This window comes from Ailuropoda melanoleuca, chromosome 10, assembly GCF_002007445.2.
Source record: "Ailuropoda melanoleuca isolate Jingjing chromosome 10, ASM200744v2, whole genome shotgun sequence".
In the NCBI taxonomy this organism is placed as follows: domain Eukaryota; kingdom Metazoa; phylum Chordata; class Mammalia; order Carnivora; family Ursidae; genus Ailuropoda; species Ailuropoda melanoleuca.
In genome coordinates this window covers 29,555,841-29,573,424 of record NC_048227.1, presented here as the reverse complement: position 1 = coordinate 29,573,424, position 17,584 = coordinate 29,555,841, and the positions used below count along the sequence as shown (strand labels likewise).

General features: G+C 56.0%; 1 protein-coding gene across 1 annotated transcript in view; it reads right to left on the bottom strand.

Moving 5' to 3' along the window:
* LOC100479676 overlaps positions 1-17,584 on the bottom strand; it is a 126,611-nt gene that overhangs the window by 94,915 nt on the left and 14,112 nt on the right. The window contains 7 exon segments of the mRNA XM_034670366.1: positions 2,681-2,805; positions 3,335-3,493; positions 5,790-5,934; positions 7,394-7,546; positions 7,678-7,863; positions 11,459-11,624; positions 14,178-14,281. Coding sequence (XP_034526257.1) covers positions 2,681-2,805; positions 3,335-3,493; positions 5,790-5,934; positions 7,394-7,546; positions 7,678-7,863; positions 11,459-11,624; positions 14,178-14,281 — 1,038 coding nt within the window.

The window sequence follows — 17,584 nt, the reverse complement described above, 5'->3', positions numbered from 1 at the left end:
ATCCATCACTCCTTCCTCTGAGAGTCCAGCACAAAATTTCTAAGTCACACTTATGCTGTGATCTGTGTGTCTCCCTTGCAAGATCCTGAGCTCCCTGAGAGCAGGGGCCCATGTCTCATTCACTAGGCAAGCTGAAGGCCTGGTTGAGCGGTCATTGTGTGTTGATTTGACTAGGCCACAGGGTGGTCACACATAATTGTGGGTGTTTCTGTGAGAGGTCTCTGGATGAATTTAACATTTTTTTAGATTGATTTATTTTAGAGAGAGAGAGTGGAGGAGGAGGTGGGGAAGAGGGAGAGAGAATCTTAAGCAGACTCCACGCTGAGCTCATAGCCCGATGCACGGCTCCATCTCACGACCCCAAGACCACGACCTGAGCCAAAACCAAGAGTTTGATGCTTAACTGACTGAGCTACCCTCACGCTCCCGAATTTAACATTTAAATCAATCGACTGAGTCAGGCAGAGTGCCCTCCGTAATGTATAGGTAGGCCACATCCAATCAGTCGAAGGCATGAATCAAACAAAAGGCAGACTCTCCCCCAACCATGGGGTAATTCCTCCTGACTGCTTCTGAGCTGGGACATCATTTTTTTTCCCTGCCTACAGCCTCATCTGAGACATCAGCTCTTTCCAGGTCTCAAACCTCCAGACTCAAATTATACTATGGGCTGTCAGACCTTCAGACTCAGACTAGAACTAAGCAGCGGCTTTCCTGGTCTCCAGCTTGCTGACCACAGATCTTGGGACCTGTCAGCCTCCATTATCGTGTGGGCCACTTCCTTACAATACATCTCTTCTAGATATAATGCATGCTACTGGTCGTTTCTCTGGAGAACCCTGACTTATACACCCGGCTTGGTTGGTTCTCAAAATTTGATGGGTGAATGAATGAGGCCTTCTTCCTGTCCCTCCTTCCTTCCATCTGCCCATCCATCTACCCATCTGTTCACTCACTCTTTAATCCTTCCCATCTATCTATCCATCCACCTATCCATCCATCCATCCATCCATCCATCCATCCATCCATCCTTTTATCCTTCCAGCCACCTTCCTTTCTTTCCATCTATTGTGCCTTCCATCGTTCTACCCCAATGCGTCCAAGAACATTGGTACAGAAATCACCAGAGGGTCAGCCGTTGGCAGATCTAAGCCCATGCACCCAGCTGGCAATGTTTGGACAAGCTCCCTGTTCTCCATAAATCAGAAGAGGTTGGGAGAAGGCGGAGCACCCTCCCTTGGGCAAGCCACAGGAGCCCAGGGAAGGAGATGGAAGGGCGCCAAGGTAATCCATCACTCTTAAGTTTGCTGGACACAGGACCTCAGAGATACCGCCTCTTCTCTTGCTGCACCCCCACTCTAGTCTCCACACAACAGCCAGAATGTTCAAACCACGTCACCTCACTCTCCAGCTTAAGACCCTTCCATGACGTGGCCGTGGTCCTCTCTGCCCTCCCGTCTTATTTCTCCTCACTCCCTGGTCTACTTCTGCTCCTTCCACACATCAAGTCCTTCCTTGTCTGAGGACCTTTGCACATACTGGTGCCCCTGCCTGGAAGGCTCTTACCCCAGCTCTTTACTGGGCTGCTCATGCTCCTTCTTCAGCTCGCAGCTCAAACTCCACCTTCCCGAACACAGTACTTAGAGTCGCCATTGTTTTATCAACGTGTCTACTCATTTTTATCTGTCTACCTCTCTTGGCAGGGATCACGTATATCTTGTTGATTGTCATATTCTCAGAGCCTAGCACAGCACCTGGCACATGTCAGGTTAGAAAACAGACAGGTGGGTGGGTGGATAAATGTGGATATATGGATGGATGGATGGATGGATGGATGGATGGATGGATGGATGGATGGATAAGAGGGTAGGTGGAGAGGGGTATAATGGCACATTAATGAATAGATGGAGAAGGACAGATGGATGATGGATGGATGGGAGGATGGATGGATGGATGGGAGAATGGATGGATGATGGATGGATGGATGGATGGATGGATGGGAGAATGGATGGATGGACGGATGGATGGGAGAATGGATGGATGGATGGATGGATGGATGGATGGGGAGAATGGATGGATGGATGGATGGATGGATGGATGGATGGATGGATGGGAGAATGGATGGATGGATGGATGGATGGATGGATGGAAGGGAGGATGGATAGACAGCCAAATGTATAGAGGTATGTAAGGGTGGATATGCGGACAGATGCACGAGTGGGTGGGTACATAGCAGTGTGTGTGTGGATGACTAGGAGAATAAATGAACAGATGCAGGGGTGAGAGGTTGATAGGGAAATGGGTGGGAGGCAACATAAATGGATGGATATGAGGGGTGGATGGATGGTACATGAAGGCAGATGGACATACAGCTGGATGGGTGGGTGGCTGGCTGGCTGGGAGACTAGGTGAATGGATGGGTAGGTGAGAGGGCAGATGGAGAGAGGAGTGGGAAGGAACAGAGATGGAGTGAGATAAAAGAGACTGATGAGAGGGAGGGATGGGGTGGATGGATAGATGGATGTACGTGTGGGTAGATGGATGGAAGGAGTGGGGGTACAAGATGGAGGAGTGGATCAATACAGACAACAGGTGACACATGGAAAGCTGGGTGGATGGGATCATTTCTGGCCCCGAGTCTAGAAGAGTCCCCAAGAGACTACAGCAGGCCCCCTCTTACCTCCAGGAGGTTGAAGGCATGACCTAGGGCATGGATAGTCAGGTTGGTCGTGGCAGAACGGGGGAGAAAGGAGGCTGGAGAAAAGAGAACGGTCCTCTCCAGGTTGGCCCCCAGGCTGCCAGGCACTAGGAGGACAGACAGGATCAGTACACGGCCCACCCCTCACGGAGCAGGGTCTGGCCTCTGAGGGGCTGTAGCCAGAGAAAGGGTAAGACGTGGTGTGTCCTCTCCAGAAGGACACGTGCCTCAGCCTTAGGCCTCATCACAGGCCCAGGGAAGGCCAGACGGGTCACAAATGTACCCACACCTGCTGACAGGCAGAGAGGGGGCAGCCGGAGCACCCCACTCTTGGCCCCCAGACCCCCGGGGTGGCTGAGGTAGTTTAGGTGCCTAAACTAGAACGGGATGATTCTGGATGCTCTGTTTCATTGTGGTAAGGAGGCGACAGCCCCAGCTTGGTGCTAATCTCCTTGTAACACAGGGGAAAAAGTTCTCCAACTCACAGGCAGGCAACAGAATCAATGCCAATTTACATATAAAGAGGTGATATTGGGGAAGGAGTGTCTGATGACGTGCCCTCAAGGGTTAGAGCTCCCAGGTCCCCAGGGCTTTGTGACCCCAGAGCAGGACAGTGGCAGCCCAGGATGTCCATACCTGAGCGGAAGGTGACATCAGAATAGGATGAGTGTTTCCAGGCCTCCGGCTGGAACTCCCGGCTCAGGATGTCCTCAGGGAGGGCCTCCTGGAGAGCTCGCTTCAGGGGGTCACTGGTTTCCAGAAGCTCCATCAGGTGACTCCACACAAAGGAGCCCACTGGAGTCCAGGCACGGCCATCAGGGAGGGGAATGGAGAGGAGGGAGGGGAGGGATGAATCTGGAGCCGGCACAGCCCAGAGAAAACAGCTCCCCCCAAGCCCCTATCCCGAGTCCTGCTATTTCCACATGCCAAGAGCTTCTCAGGAGCTTAGGTAACCACATTTTCTTTCCAGAAATAGTGGGAAACCACAGTGCCTTGAACTTGGAAATTCAGCCTGTGCACAGCATTCTGACGTGCCTCCCTAAAGGGAAAAGGAGGCATTGTGGGGAAAGCTCTGGCTTAACAGTCAGACCCAAGTCTGAATCTCAGTCCCACCACTCATGAGCTGTGTGACCTCAGGCTGGTTACTCTCCTCTCTGAGGCTTAGTTTCCTCATTTGTAAAAGGAAATAACAGCCCATCTCCCAAGGCTGTTTGCGCAGATGAGTCAAGAGGAAGCCTGGGGCGCCTGGGTGGCACAGCAGTTGGGCGTCTGCCTTCGGCTCAGGGCGTGATCCCGGCGTTATGGGATCGAGCCCCACATCGGGCTCCTCCGCTGTGAGCCTGCTTCTTCCTCTCCCACTCCCCCTGCTTGTGTTCCCTCTCTCACTGGCTGTCTCTATCTCTGCCAAATAAATAAATAAAATCTTTAAAAAAAAAAAAAAGAGGAAGCCTGAACCCAAAGACCTGAGTATCTTTCAGGATTGGGAAAGGGGTGACATGCAATTCATGAAGGGGACCCTCCAGGCTCTCTGGGGGAGTAAAAACCAAATGAAAGCACCAACGGTAAAGGGTCCAACGAGGAATATTAGGGTCTAACCAGGAACCCCAAATCCTCTTGGTTGTCCCAGGCTCTCAGAATGCCCAACAGAGAGCTCCTAGAACAATCCACCAAGGAACAGAGTGGACTCTGGCTTTTGTTGCCATTGGGCAACACAGGCCTGGTACCCCGGGGCCTCCATCGAGGCGGAGCCCTTTGGCTGATCCCCTGGTGACAGGGCTTGGCTCAGTGGCCCACTTGATGCAAACAGCCCGCTCCCCCCCCCATCCCACACACATCTCATCCCATCCCCGAAACGGCCAACAAACGGTTGCATCTTCTAGCAGCACCATTTCTTTAGAAGGTAACGCAGCACTATCACAGACTTTTAAATGTGCACACCCTGCAACCTGGCTACCCGTCCTCTGGAAAATTAACCTGTGGCTAGATGAGCACAAGGTCTCGAAGGTGCATGTGCAGAGAGGTTCATTTTACTGGTTGTCTCTCATGGCAAAAACCCAGAAATGACCACAGTGCCCATCCGTGGGGACTGGTAAGGTGGATGATGGTGCAAGCTCCCAATAGGATATCACGTAGCAGGAGCTAAGAGTCGCCGTGCCCCGATGTGGAAAGAGCCCCCCAAAACACCAAAGGTGCAAAGCAAGGAGCATAACAGCAAGTATAACATGATTCTGAGTTGCAGCTGTTTAGGACACGCGCAGATGCGCCCATCTGGGCACTGCAAGTTCTGCTGGGTTACACGAGAGAATTGCTCGCAGGGAACGCCTTCAGGAAACGGGACTTGAGGGCCAGGGGAAGAGGAAGGTAGGCTTTAATTTTCCGTTTCCACTTTCCTGCCTGCTTTGAAACTTTAAACAGCCACACATACAGCACTTAAAATGTTCTAAACGTCTTTGCATATGAACTCAGCTTATGCTCCCTCTATGAGGGAGGGAGGATTATCATCCTCATCTCACAGACGTAGAAACAGAGGCTCAGAGAGGTTTAGTAACTTGTCTAAAGGCACACAGGTAGGAAGTGGCTGAGCTGGGATGTGAATCCAGGCTGTTGGGGTCCAGGCAGTCAACTCACTGTCCATCATGCAAAAAATTTTTGAAAATCAGGGGAACTTATTTTTTGAAGTTTCACTCTTAGGTTTAGGAAATATGGCCCGAGGCCCCTGTTTAAAGGAACCTCTCTGACCCCAGAAGGGATCTGAGATTCGCAGACACCATCCCTCCTCTGTCTCGGGTTTCCCTTCCAGGTACTAGGTCATGAGCTGGCCAGAGCTACAAGGGAAGCCAGCGACTTCTGTCCTTTTTTACAGATGAGAAAACGGAGGACCAGAGAGGAGAAGCAACTTGTGCAAGGTCATCCAACTGCCATACATGTGAGGTGGGGGCACACGAGGCCACTCGGTCAGGGTGGGGAAAGAAAGGGAGAACGGGAAGGGGTTAGGAGAGCACCTGAGGGGCGGAAGGGGAGCACGCGCCCAAACCCTGCACCCAGCAGGAGGCTCTGAGCCAGCCCCAGCACCCCTGCCCCCGCTGCTCACCCTGGGTGGACCGCTCAGCTGCCTGGGTCCGCCGCACCTGTGCGAACACCTCCTCGCCGGGGCATCTCATCAGGGCCAGGTAGGCGCTGATGCGGATCTCGGCATCCTCCTCAGGGGCTTGGTACAGACGGGAGAGCGCGGATCGCTGGCTTGGGCAGAGCAAAGGCCATCACGTGGGGCCCATCCACCTCCATCCCCCTCCACCCAGGAGCACGAGGTCCCCGAGCTGCTGTGGCTCCAGTTCTCCCAAAGTCGCAAAGTCTCCACTGCAGGAGGCCTCCCTGACACGCTCATTTGTGGGCCGGTTGTGGGAAGCAGTAGGGTCACTGCTAAGCCCACCCTCCCCCAGCCCCAACCCAGAGGTTCGCCAATTTCCACAGGTGACAACAGGAAAATAGACGGGTATGGCTGCATTCCAGTAAAAATGTATAAAAACAGCTCAGTGCCTGACACACAGGAGATATTTCCTAAAGGGCTTGGCTTACCCTGCCCCCCCCCCCGCCGCAAGCCACCTTCCTCACCCTGTGATGTTGTCCCTAAGCACCTGCTGGTTTCCTTCATAGTACAGCCGCCCACCCATCCACTCTTCTAGAAATATGTACTGAGCACCTCCTATGTGCCTGGCACCGTGCTAGGTGACAGGAGCAAAACACACCCAGCTCCTGTCCACTGAAGCGTTTGTTCTAGCGCAGGAAGACTGACAGCACACAAGGTTAAGACGTGATATACAGAACACGTCAGGTACTAAGTACTAAAGATGGAAAAACTGAGTGGGGAAGCAATGTCAGGGGGAAATAGCCAAGGAGGGCCTCACGGTGAGTGATTTTTCAACAAAGACCTATAGGAAGTGAAGAAGTGAAGCCTGGGGATGTCCAGGGGAAGAGCATCCCAGGAAGGGAGATGAGCACATGCAAAGGGCCTGTGGTAGAAGTGGGCCTGGAGTGTTTGAGGAACAAAAGGCAGCCCGGCATGGCTGGAGAGCAGTGGGGAGCGAGGGAAGTAGGAGATGAAGTCACGAGGTGCTGAGCGGGCCCGTGGTCAGACCACACAGGGCCTGCTCAGTCACTGTCAAGACTGCGGCTTTGACTCACAGTGAGAGGGGAGCCACTAGTCCAGTGGTCAGCAAACTTTTTGGCAAAGGGACAGATGGTAAGTTTTTCTGGCTTTGTGGGCCATGCCATGTCTTCTGCCACCGCTCAACTCTGCAGCTATGGCGAGACAGCAGCCCCAGACAGCATACAGACGAGCGGGCACGGCGGCGTTCCAGCAAAGCGCCGGGTACTCAACAGGCAGCAAGCGAGGATGGGGACGAGGTCCAGAGCTCGCTGCCCCCTGAACTAGAGGGTGTGCAGCTCAGGATGGCCTCGGTATGGTTTGCAATCATACACTTGTTGCGTGTTTACTGGACAAGCACCTGCCTCCCACCAGCCACGGGCTCCGGGAGAACAGAGAACTGCACACGTGTCCACACCAGCGCCCAGCACACAGCAGGTGCTCAGTAAACATGTGACGAACGAACGAACAAAGAGGTGAATTAACAAACAGTGGTTCAAATCCCACTGGCCTCCAGTCGTCTCCCCAGCCAATGACACGCAGGAGCTCACATCTGCAGAGCAAGGGACCCTCCGGAAGGCCTGGATGGCCCCCAGCCGGACCTCGGGGGGGCAGCTCCTCTGGGACGCACAGGAGCTCAGTGTAGGGGTGAGAGCTGCGGCCGCCAGGCCCACGTTGCCAATCGCCTTCAGCACGAGCTGGAGCTGGAATGAGATGGCAGTGGGGCCTCGAGGCCTGGTCGGGGTCCTCACCCCACCCACCCCCGTAGCCTAGGGCTCCCCAGTATGGCTCGGGCCCCACCAAGGGGCTGTGCCTGGATGCCACTTGTCCTCACCTGCTCAGCATCTGGCGGCTTCTGGAAGGTGCAGTTGGCACCCAAGGCCTCTCCCAGGATCCTCACGAGGGAGCTGACGCCAGGCAGGTGTCCGCATAGCCCGTCCAGGGAGGCACAGAGGTTGTGCGCCAGGGCTGAGATGCCAAGGAAGGCACTGGGGCTGGTCCCCGAGGTCTGCAGGAGTGGCTGGGGACAGAAACCAGCCCCCACCCGAGCCGAGAAGGCTGGTGAGTGGTCCTTCACAGGCCTTGCCACCTACAGATGGGCCCCCACCCTGGCTGCACACAGATTTCTAACAAGACAGAGGCCTGAGCCCCCCATCCTGAGTGGTATCTGTCCATGGGGGCCTTCCTAAAGCACCCAGGTAGCCCTCTGTGTGTATCAGGGAGGGAGGACCGTGGCATTGGGCTGACCCGGGGCGGGGCACTTGGCAAAGTCTGGAGATGGTTTTGCCTGTCACATCTGAGAGGCAGACTTGCTGGCATCCAGCGGGTAAAGAGCAGGGCTGCTGCCGCAGGCCCTCTATGTGGGGGGACAGCCCCCACAAGGAACGGCCCACCCCCCACGTCAACAGTGCCAACGTTGAGAACCCTGGGCTCGGTCACCAGTTTGGAGGAGCGAGGTGGGGGTGGTGTCGTCTTCTGAGCAGAGCACGGTGGAGTGGCCGGAGGCATTAGGGTAAATGGTCAGCAACCATCCCACCCAGGGGAAAGAGCAAGTCCTCGGTGTAGCTTGCCAGCTCCCGTGGTGTAAATGCTCCCACCGCGCTCTCTCCTGACTCACTGCAGTGGGGCGGGAAGAGCCCAGGTCTGCAGGGAGCAGCGGCCACGTGGCAGGTGCACGCACACAGCCCGCACACACAAGCCCAAGGGAGGGGATGTGGTGCAGGGACAGAATTAGGACTCGATTCTCTTACTTTTGCATGTGTGAACTCATCTAGGTGGTATGTGTGAGTGTGTGTGCACGTGTACCCCAGCACACACGGATATCCCGGTGCACCTGTTCCAGGGCGTGTGCATGCACGTGCTCGAGTGTGTCCCTGTGTGTGTGCGTGCACGTCCCAGTGTATCCTGGGGTGCAGTGTGTACCCAGGTGTGAGTGCATGTCCCCACTTGTCCCTGTGAGTATCCTGAGGGGCATGTACATACATGACACGTCTGCGTGCGGACACCTACACATTCAGGTACGTGTGCGTGCGTCCTGGTGTGTGCGTCTCTATACGTCTCGGCGTGTGTGCGCGCCCTGGTATGTGAGTCTCTGCGTGGGTGTTTCCTTCGTGAGGCGAAGGCGATGTGTGGCTCAGAAACGCACATGCACCGTTATTCTAGATTGGGCAAATGAAAACAAACCCTCCCGGTTTTCTGCAGACAGAGGAGGGAGTGCAGGGGTTGTGCAAACTGGAGAGAAGCCACCCAAGCACGTGGAGGAGGGCTCCCCGCCTCTTCCAGCTCTGCCCCAGGAAGGCTGCTGAGGGTAGGCAGGGCAGACTCAGGTCCTCCCGCACCAGACGGAGCCAGAGGCACGGGGGAGCCCTACGGGGAAGGCCGGGTGGCTGGAGGCACTCGGGGGACCCAGAGCTGCAGGACTAGGACGGCGGGGCCGGCTCAGGCCAGGGTTCCCGGAGCAGGCCAGACAGTAATGACCCTGTCGGGTGGACGGCTGTCCCGGGGGTCTGCCCCAAACTGCCCACCTTCCCGGACTTCACAAGAATCAGAACACCAGCTCCTAATGAAAGATCTCTCGCTTAAGAAAGCTTTGATGACGCTTCGATGAAAAGTCTGCTTAAAATGTTCTCGCTCTTGTAATTTTCTCAAGATGAAAAGATAAAATCATCCCTAAGCCTCGGACCCTCATACAACTGATTTCCCTTTTCCAAGGGGACTTGAACGCTCACTTATCTTGCCCCCAACCTTCCCCCAAAAGGCCAAACCACTGAGCTGGTAGAAAAACAAAACAGGAAGGGACCCCATGCTGGGGAGGCAAAGCGCTAGCTCAGAAAGATGCTAGGCTGGATTTCCCAAGGCAGGAGCGTCTAACTCCTGTTCATCCAGAGACACCATTAAGACAAGAAATGGCAGAGGGAGAATGCAGCCCAGCAGCAGAACAGAGGCCGTGCACGCACGCGCATCTCGGACGAGTGTCACGAAGAATACAGAAGAAAGAAGCCAGACTCCAGGTGCACATGAGCTCATGGGGTAAAGGTCAAGAGCAGGCAAAACCGAGCGATGGCCAGAAAGGTCAGCATCCCTGTGACCTTTGGCGTCACGGACGGGGAGGGGCATGAGAAGGGAGGGGGAAGTGGGAAATGTCCTCTGATCCTCTCCTAGGAGTGGTTGGGCAGGTGTAAAACTGTCGAACAGGGCACTTTAGAGTAATGCAGTCTCCTGATTGCGTAGTTTAATGTGTAATTTAAGACATGCACCCCCTCCCTGCAACGGGGTACCCTGGTTGGGACAGTGCAACAGACGGGGCGTGTGGGGAAGGTGTTGGGATCTGAACCACTGGAGTTTGGTTCCGTCAGTCTCTCGGATGTGACAAGTACACCCTGGGGACGTCGGCATTGACAGTGGGGAACTGAGCCACGGAAACATAGGAACTCTGTACGAGGCTTCGCAACGCCTCTGAACACCTAAAATTACTCCACGGTAAAAAGTGTATAAAATACTCTCTTGCCTGCCTCCCATCTCCCTCCTCCGCCCTTCTCTTCACCCCTCCCTCTTTTTCCTGTCCCCACCCCTTCCAGGCTGCAAAAAGCAAGCCTGCACCCCCAGTACAGGCCCAGCAGGCAACCGGCACGCACACATCTTTGTGGACCAGACAGGAGAATGAGCAAACCCGTCCAGAGGGGTGCGAGCTCTGGTCTGGAGGACAGGTGAGGCAGGTGACGAAGATCCTGGGCTCTGGGAGCCGGGGGAGCCCGCCGGCTCTGCTCACCGCATATCCCTGACCCAGGGTCACAGCAGCGACACCTGCCGCGTGCATGACACTTGGCACATATCCCAGCTCCTCAATCTACAGAGACTCCCTATGTGTTACCCCCACCAGACGATGGGGAAACTGAGGCACAGAAAAGTGCAGTGCCTGGCTGGAGGTCATCGTGGTCAGGGACAAAGCTGGATCCGAATTTGGATCACCCCTGCTCCCCGCCGGTGTCCTCTGAACCCTCGCCCACCCCTAGCCCGGCACAGCAGGGTGAGGAGTGAGGAGGGATGGGGCCCCCAGGGCAAGTGAGGACACACCCCGTGGAGAAGGGGCAGCAGCTGCCTCACCTCAGGCCAACTGCCAGCCTCCCGGGGCCTCAGTTTCCCACAACACGGGCGCCATCAACACACCTCCTCCCAGAGGCCTCGTCAGGGTTAACTAAGACCTCCGGGTTGTTGCAAATCCTCGGCCTACCTTCACACACATTTCTGGGTCTCAAGACTCAGTAGACACTCTTGTTCACGACAACGAGAGCAGCTCTCATGTAAAGTGCTCAGACGCTGTGCCAGACTCCGGGAGAGTCCATTCACGGGCATCACCAGCCCAGGAGGGAGGTACTTGTTTCAACCCCGTCTCCCAGATCAGAACACGGGCTCAGAGAGGTTAGGTCACTTGCTCAGCATCACACAGCTGGGGGGAACACTGTTGAGACTCAAACCCAAGATCTCTCTGCTCTGTCCCCACGGGTACCAGGAGGGGCTGGCACAAAGCCCCGACAGAAGCAGGTCACCCCCTGCATCCATCAGCAGCCCAGGGGGAGAAGGATGACAGGGGGCTGGGTGTGGGAGCAGGGACTCACCAGCAGCGTGTGGACCATGGCATCCGTGGGCTGCGGGACGAAGGCCAACGACCAGAGCCATGCCTCTATCTCGTCCGCCTCCATCTCCCCGGACACGATGAGGTCCTTCATGAGGCCCACACAGGCCTCAGTGCCACAGGAGGGCAGGGCGTCCACCAACGGTGGCCTGAGATCAAGAGACACCGAGGGACGTCACGGAGTGGCTCACACCTGTGGAGCGCCTTCCAGGCCTCATGCCCAGGCTGACTCCGGTCATCCCGGGAACACTTGGAGGCTCCAACAAGTGTGACGGGCACGTGTCCGGGATCACACACCTTGGAAGGGGCAGAGCCAGGCCTGGGACCTTTGAGGGCCCATGGGGACAAGAGCAGCCCAGTCCAAATCCTGGCAGGTCTGCCCACCCTAGGAAAAAGCGGCTTCGGAGAACACGAGCCTGCCCACTGCTCTGCTAACAGCTGCCACAGTCGCCAAGGAGCAAGGACCCTGCCATCGAACAGGAACCAAGACCTGGCAGGTTGCCGCTACTGCTCTCCACCCAAGGTCAACATCAGGAGTCGTCTTTTCTTTTTTGAGACCGTAGAAAGGTTCAGAAGCTCAGAAAGGTGTGAACAGGAACCAAGACCTGGCAGGTTGCCGCTACTGCTCTCCACCCAAGGTCAACATCAGGAGTCGTCTTTTTTGAGACCGCAGAAAGGTTCAGAAGCTCAGAAAGGTGTTTTTTTTTTTTAATTTTTTTTTAAGATTTTATTTATTTATTCATTCGACAGAGATAGAGACAGCCAGCGAGAGAGGGAACACAAGCAGGGGGAGTGGGAGAGGAAGAAGCAGGCTCACAGCAGAGGAGCCTGATGTGGGGCTCGATCCCATAACACCGGGATCACGCCCTGAGCCGAAGGCAGACGCTGTGCCACCCAGGCGCCCCTAAGAAAGGTTTTTAACTTCTATGCAACGGTGGCTCTGAGTAGGGACGTGACCGAATGGGAGGAGGGTCCCCGGGGCACAGCAGAAATGGGAGGCACCATGAGCCAGCCAGGTGCACAGCTGTGGGTGGACAGGGCCACCCACCACCTGGATGAGTGATACCCGTGACTGTGGAGGACCCAACACCCCACCCCGACCCACATGCACACCCTCTGCCTGTAAACGGTCTCTGGCCTCAGTTTGCTCATCTAGAAAATGGGAATGCTGATGAATGAGCCTGCCCCAACATACCTGGGAGGCCCTGGGAACACAGAGGTCACTTCATCTGAGTAACATCCTTCCTGTTCTTCCCACCTCCCACCCTCATACCTCCTCTTTTCCCTAAAGCTTTGGGCCCCAGGGAACCACGCTCAGGCCAGAAGTGGAGGCAGCAGGGGCAAGAGAACTCCAAGAGGATCTGTCTTCACAGCAACTCCTGGATTTGGGATGGGTCTCCCGCCTCCCTGACTCCCACCATCTACGTGGACACGTGAGACACGGGCTTGCAGGAAAATCCCGAGCAGCGGGCAGGATGTAGGTCACCGAGGAAGCAGGCAGTTCCTCCCAAAGCCTCCAGGCCCTTGCCTACATCAGACACAATTACAATGTGTCTAGTCCAACATCACTTCTCTCTAAGCCCATAGGTACTAGATGGAGAAGCCCAGACCACCTGGGTTCAAATCCCAGCTCTGCTGTGTGACTCTGGGCCAGTTTCCTAACTCCTCTGTGTCTTGGCTTCCTTCCACAAGTGTAAAGTAGGACTATAATCAAGCCACCTACCCCACAGGGTCCTAGTGGGGTTAAATGAGAGAACACAGGGGCACCATGTGGCTCAGTAGGTTAGGCGTCCAACTTTTGATTTCGGCTCAGGTCATGATCTCAGGGCCGTGAGATAAAGCCCCGTGTTAGGTTCCATACTCAGCATGAAGCCTGCTTAAGAGTCTCTCTCCCCCCTGTCCCTCTCCTCACATTCTCTGTCTCTCTCAAATGAATACACAAATAAATCTTTAAAAACATAAAAATAACAATAAATGAGAGAATACAGAGAGAGGGTTTCAGAAGCAGCCTGACCATGCCTTAGCCGTTCGGTGTTGCAGTCATGCAATTAGACATTTGGTAATGCTGATTTTGCACCGGTTTTTTCTTCCTTTCATATTTTGGAGCTGATAACCTTTTTGAGATATTTTCGAAAGCCTTTGAGAAAGTCCCCGACGTCTGGATGGATCTCAGGGGCCTGGAGAGTGGCTAGACTTCGGGAAGGAGCCCCAAGATTCCCCTGCCCCCCAGACAGCCCTGAGCTCAAAGAGCTCCTCGGACACCTCCCTCTTGGCACACGGGGTCTCTATACACCCCCTTGCTGGCCCCACATCAGCAGAGTCCAGGTGGTGGGATCCCAGCCTGGCCGGCACCCCCACCCACGGGCAGAAGGGTACCCAAGGCACATTGGAATGCTAATTCCAGCTCTCGGCAAGAGGGTCCCAGTCTGGGGAGAGAACAAAGACTGTATTTATTCTGCCGGGCCCTTCAGCTTTAGTCCCAAGAGGGCTCGGCCCGTGGGAACCTCCAAGCTCCCCGCTTAATCTCCTTCTTGGCAGCCATCCCCAGACTGAAGGACAAGGCAATATCCCAGGGATGAGAGGAGAGGAGATATTACCATCCATCCCTCAGTGGGGACCTGGGACAGTGTCAAGACCACCCAGCCCCCCCAGGACCACCAGCCAGCTGCTGGTCCCCCTCCTCCCCACAGAAAGGTCCTTACCAGTTGTCCCGGCATTTAAAGGAAGACTGTTGCCAGACTTCCATCAGCTCATCTGGGGAGAGGCCCTGGAGCTCAGACACCAACGTCAGGAACAGTTCTGCGGCCTGGGAATCAGAGGGGAGCAGCGTGAGAGACCGGGCAACCCGCAACCCGGGGGCGGGGGTGCAGGGTCAGCTCAGCCATTCCCCTGCCTTTGGGGGAGGACCGCAAAGAAAGTGGGAAATGCATTAGCATCTTCGACCTAAGGTGTCCTGGGACCCAATGAAATGAGGCCACGTCCAGGTTTCTGTCCACGGAATCCCTGGCACACAGGCTGGCCCATTACTCTTTTTTGACAAGCATTTATTAGGCACCTAGTATGTGCTGGGCCCTGTACTAGGGGCTAGGGACACGGTGGGGAGAAAAACAGACACGATACCTGCATTTGTGGGCTTTATGCTCTAATGAAAGCTCAATAATTGTTCACCACGGCCACGATCTAGTTATTACAAGGAATCTTAGCAGATTTCATACAGTAAGGTGGCAATCTTTTCTGACATTTTCAATGAAAAAATATATGAGTGAGAAAAGGAACTGAAAAACGAGGACATTTTTCAGAATTATGAGCAGTGATGGCTACGAATGGCTTTGCGGGTTCTGTCCCTTGTCTGCAGGCCTGATCAGCACAGCCTCTGAGGGTCCAAACATGCCCAAGGAAATAAAGGACTGTATCCAGAGCACACACTCCTTAGATTTTAGGAGATACATGGTTTGGTCCTGGCTCCCTGCTGGCAGCCCCCTGCTTTCCCCAGGCTTGGCCAAGGCCAGGACTGAGCAACCCCCCCACCCCCACACCCAGCCAGCCAGGTCCCCAGGAGTACCCTGGGGGGCTGGGAGCAGCATGTCTCGCTTCGGGCCTCCCGTGCCGTGAGTGGTGGGGACCCAGTTCCCGGACACACAGCTCCACTCAGCAAGACACAGGCTGCAAACCAGGCCCCTCACAGGCCAGCTCAGCCTATCCCCCTCTCCTACCAGCACGACTCTGGGGGGTCCAGGCAGCATTCCCATAACATGCCTTCTGTCAGCAGAGCTGGTGGCTACCCTTAGCTCTGCCTTAGCTTCCTTGTGCAGGACACCCAAGCCAGCCCCTTGTGTGGGGGGGTGACTGCCACCATCGAGGCTGGCCCCGACTGCTGTCGGCCTTACAGACTCTCTGACCCCCAGCTGGGGGCAGCTGCCCCCGGGGCCTCTCGATTCCAGGCCTGCTGCCCACCTTCTGGATGGGCTCAGCTCCATTTCCTTCCAGCTGGGGGCTGCCTTTCCCCAGCAACACCCAAGATTCTCTGGACTTTAAAGCCCTCCGGCAAGGATGCATACTGCTGTGTCTGGCCAGGCGCTCCTCCTCCTCCAGGGAGGCCTCCAGCCCCACGTGTTGGCATCAGGACTAGCTTTCCAGAGCCAGGCATGGCAGGAAGGATCTCGGCAGTTCATCCCGGCTTCCCCTCCAGCAGGGAGAGAAGGGGAAAGCCTATGCGCTAATACCAAGAACACGCGATTCTACCATGACCAGCAGCGGTCGCTTCGCACGGAGCCTCTGCGGTGTGCCAGGCACCGTTCTAGGCCGTGTGCGTGCAGCATCTCATTTGACCTTCATGACACCCTATGGGGAACGGCTGTCACTATCCCACTTAGCAGAGAAGATGTGAGACTCTCTGAGCAGTGAAGTCAGGTGCCGGTGGTCTCAGCACTGAGTCAAGAACTGAACCCAGGCCACTTAGCTCCCAAACCCACACTCTTAACCAGCGTCCTCTGGCCTGGTGGGGGGTGAGGGTGGTAGGGGGACAACAAAACAAACAAACAAACAAAAACACAAGAAAAAGGAAAGCCCAGATTTGTAGCCTCTGTTGACGTCCAGGGTGCCAATTCTCCCACTGTGGCCCCTCTCCAGCTGTCCACGTGCTGTCCCTGGACACAGACTCAGGCAGAGCAGCACGGAGGCGCCAGAGCACGTCCTATCTCCACGTGCAGTGACAGCAGGTGCAAACGACCTCCAGAGTGGGGTCACGGGCAAGCGACAGTTTTGAGGACTCACTACCTTTGGTTCTAGTGGAACTTATTTCTAATTCAATCATTAATAATGGCTGCATTTAACCACCAGCCTGCGGGGTTCCTACCATCAGCTCTTGTACACCATGGTCCACACCGTCTCTCAAACCCTTGGCTGTACACATTTGGCATTTAATAAAGACCCGTGAGTTGGGCTCCCTACTCTTAGAATACCGGATGGCAACCATGAGCCGTGCCCTCTCCCTGGCATCCTCCCTGCTGGTGGCAGGGGGCAGCTGACCCACCCCTGCTTCTCTCAGGGCCTCCTCCTGCCTCACCCACTGATGCTCATGGCTACGCAGCCCGCTGCCCCCCACGTCGAAGCTCCTGGGCCTCTCTGCGGAGGGTCAGCCTGGGGAATTTGCTCTCTATTGAACACAGAGTCCTGGTTTTGTTTCCAGACTGAAAAAACCAACCTTGTCTCCTGCCCACCAACAATGGGGAGGGGCAAGGGCATTCCACGCTGAAGCCAGGGTGGCCGGTCCCCCGGGCAACCAGGCGGGGGGCCCCTCAGTCCCCCGGGGGGCCCAGGAGCTGCTTGGTGTGCACTGAGGCATCCCTGGAAAGCCATTTTCAGGAACAAGGTCCTCAGCAACTCACTCCCAGCCCGGGGCACCTCCCCAGTGAGAACAATTTACTTCCTTTCTCGGGCTATAAATACAGAGCTGGCGCCCTGGGCCCTCGGGGCCGGCGCTGCGGGTCTCCAGGAGGGCAGAGGCAGGCCCCTGCCCGCCTTGCCCGGAGCCATCTCCCCAGGGAGATGCCCGTCGGGGTCAGAGTGCACTCCAGGGGGCCAGAGGGGAGGAAGCGCGCCTGTGCTGTGGCCGCCCAGCGCGCCCTGCTTATCGGCAGCACGATGGTTAGCGCCTGGGCCGCAGAGCGGCCATTCTCAAAGCGGGATACCGGGCACCACCCGGAGACACTCTCAGGGGTCACAACTGGGGAAAGGCTGCCGCTATCAGCCTACAATGCACAGGATGGCCCCCACAGTAAAGAACGATCCTGCCCAAGGCACCAGTCATGTCAAGGTAGGAAACTTGGCGGGGGTTCCTGTGGGGCCAGGCTGCCTAGGATGGGCCAGGCTGCCTAGGATGACAGCTGGCCCGGTCACTTACCGGCTGGTGGCCGGGAGGACCACCTCGTGAGGCAGATGGCCCCTTGATTGTGGGCTGCTCTCTGACTCCCACGAAAGCCCCGGGTGAGGCCCACTGGATCGAGAAGCTGGGAGCCCGGCTCCCGGAACAGTGACGACCCAGCTGCAGGGGTGTCTCTGCTAAGTATCGATACACGCACAGAATGCACAGCGTGTGCACGTGTGGCGC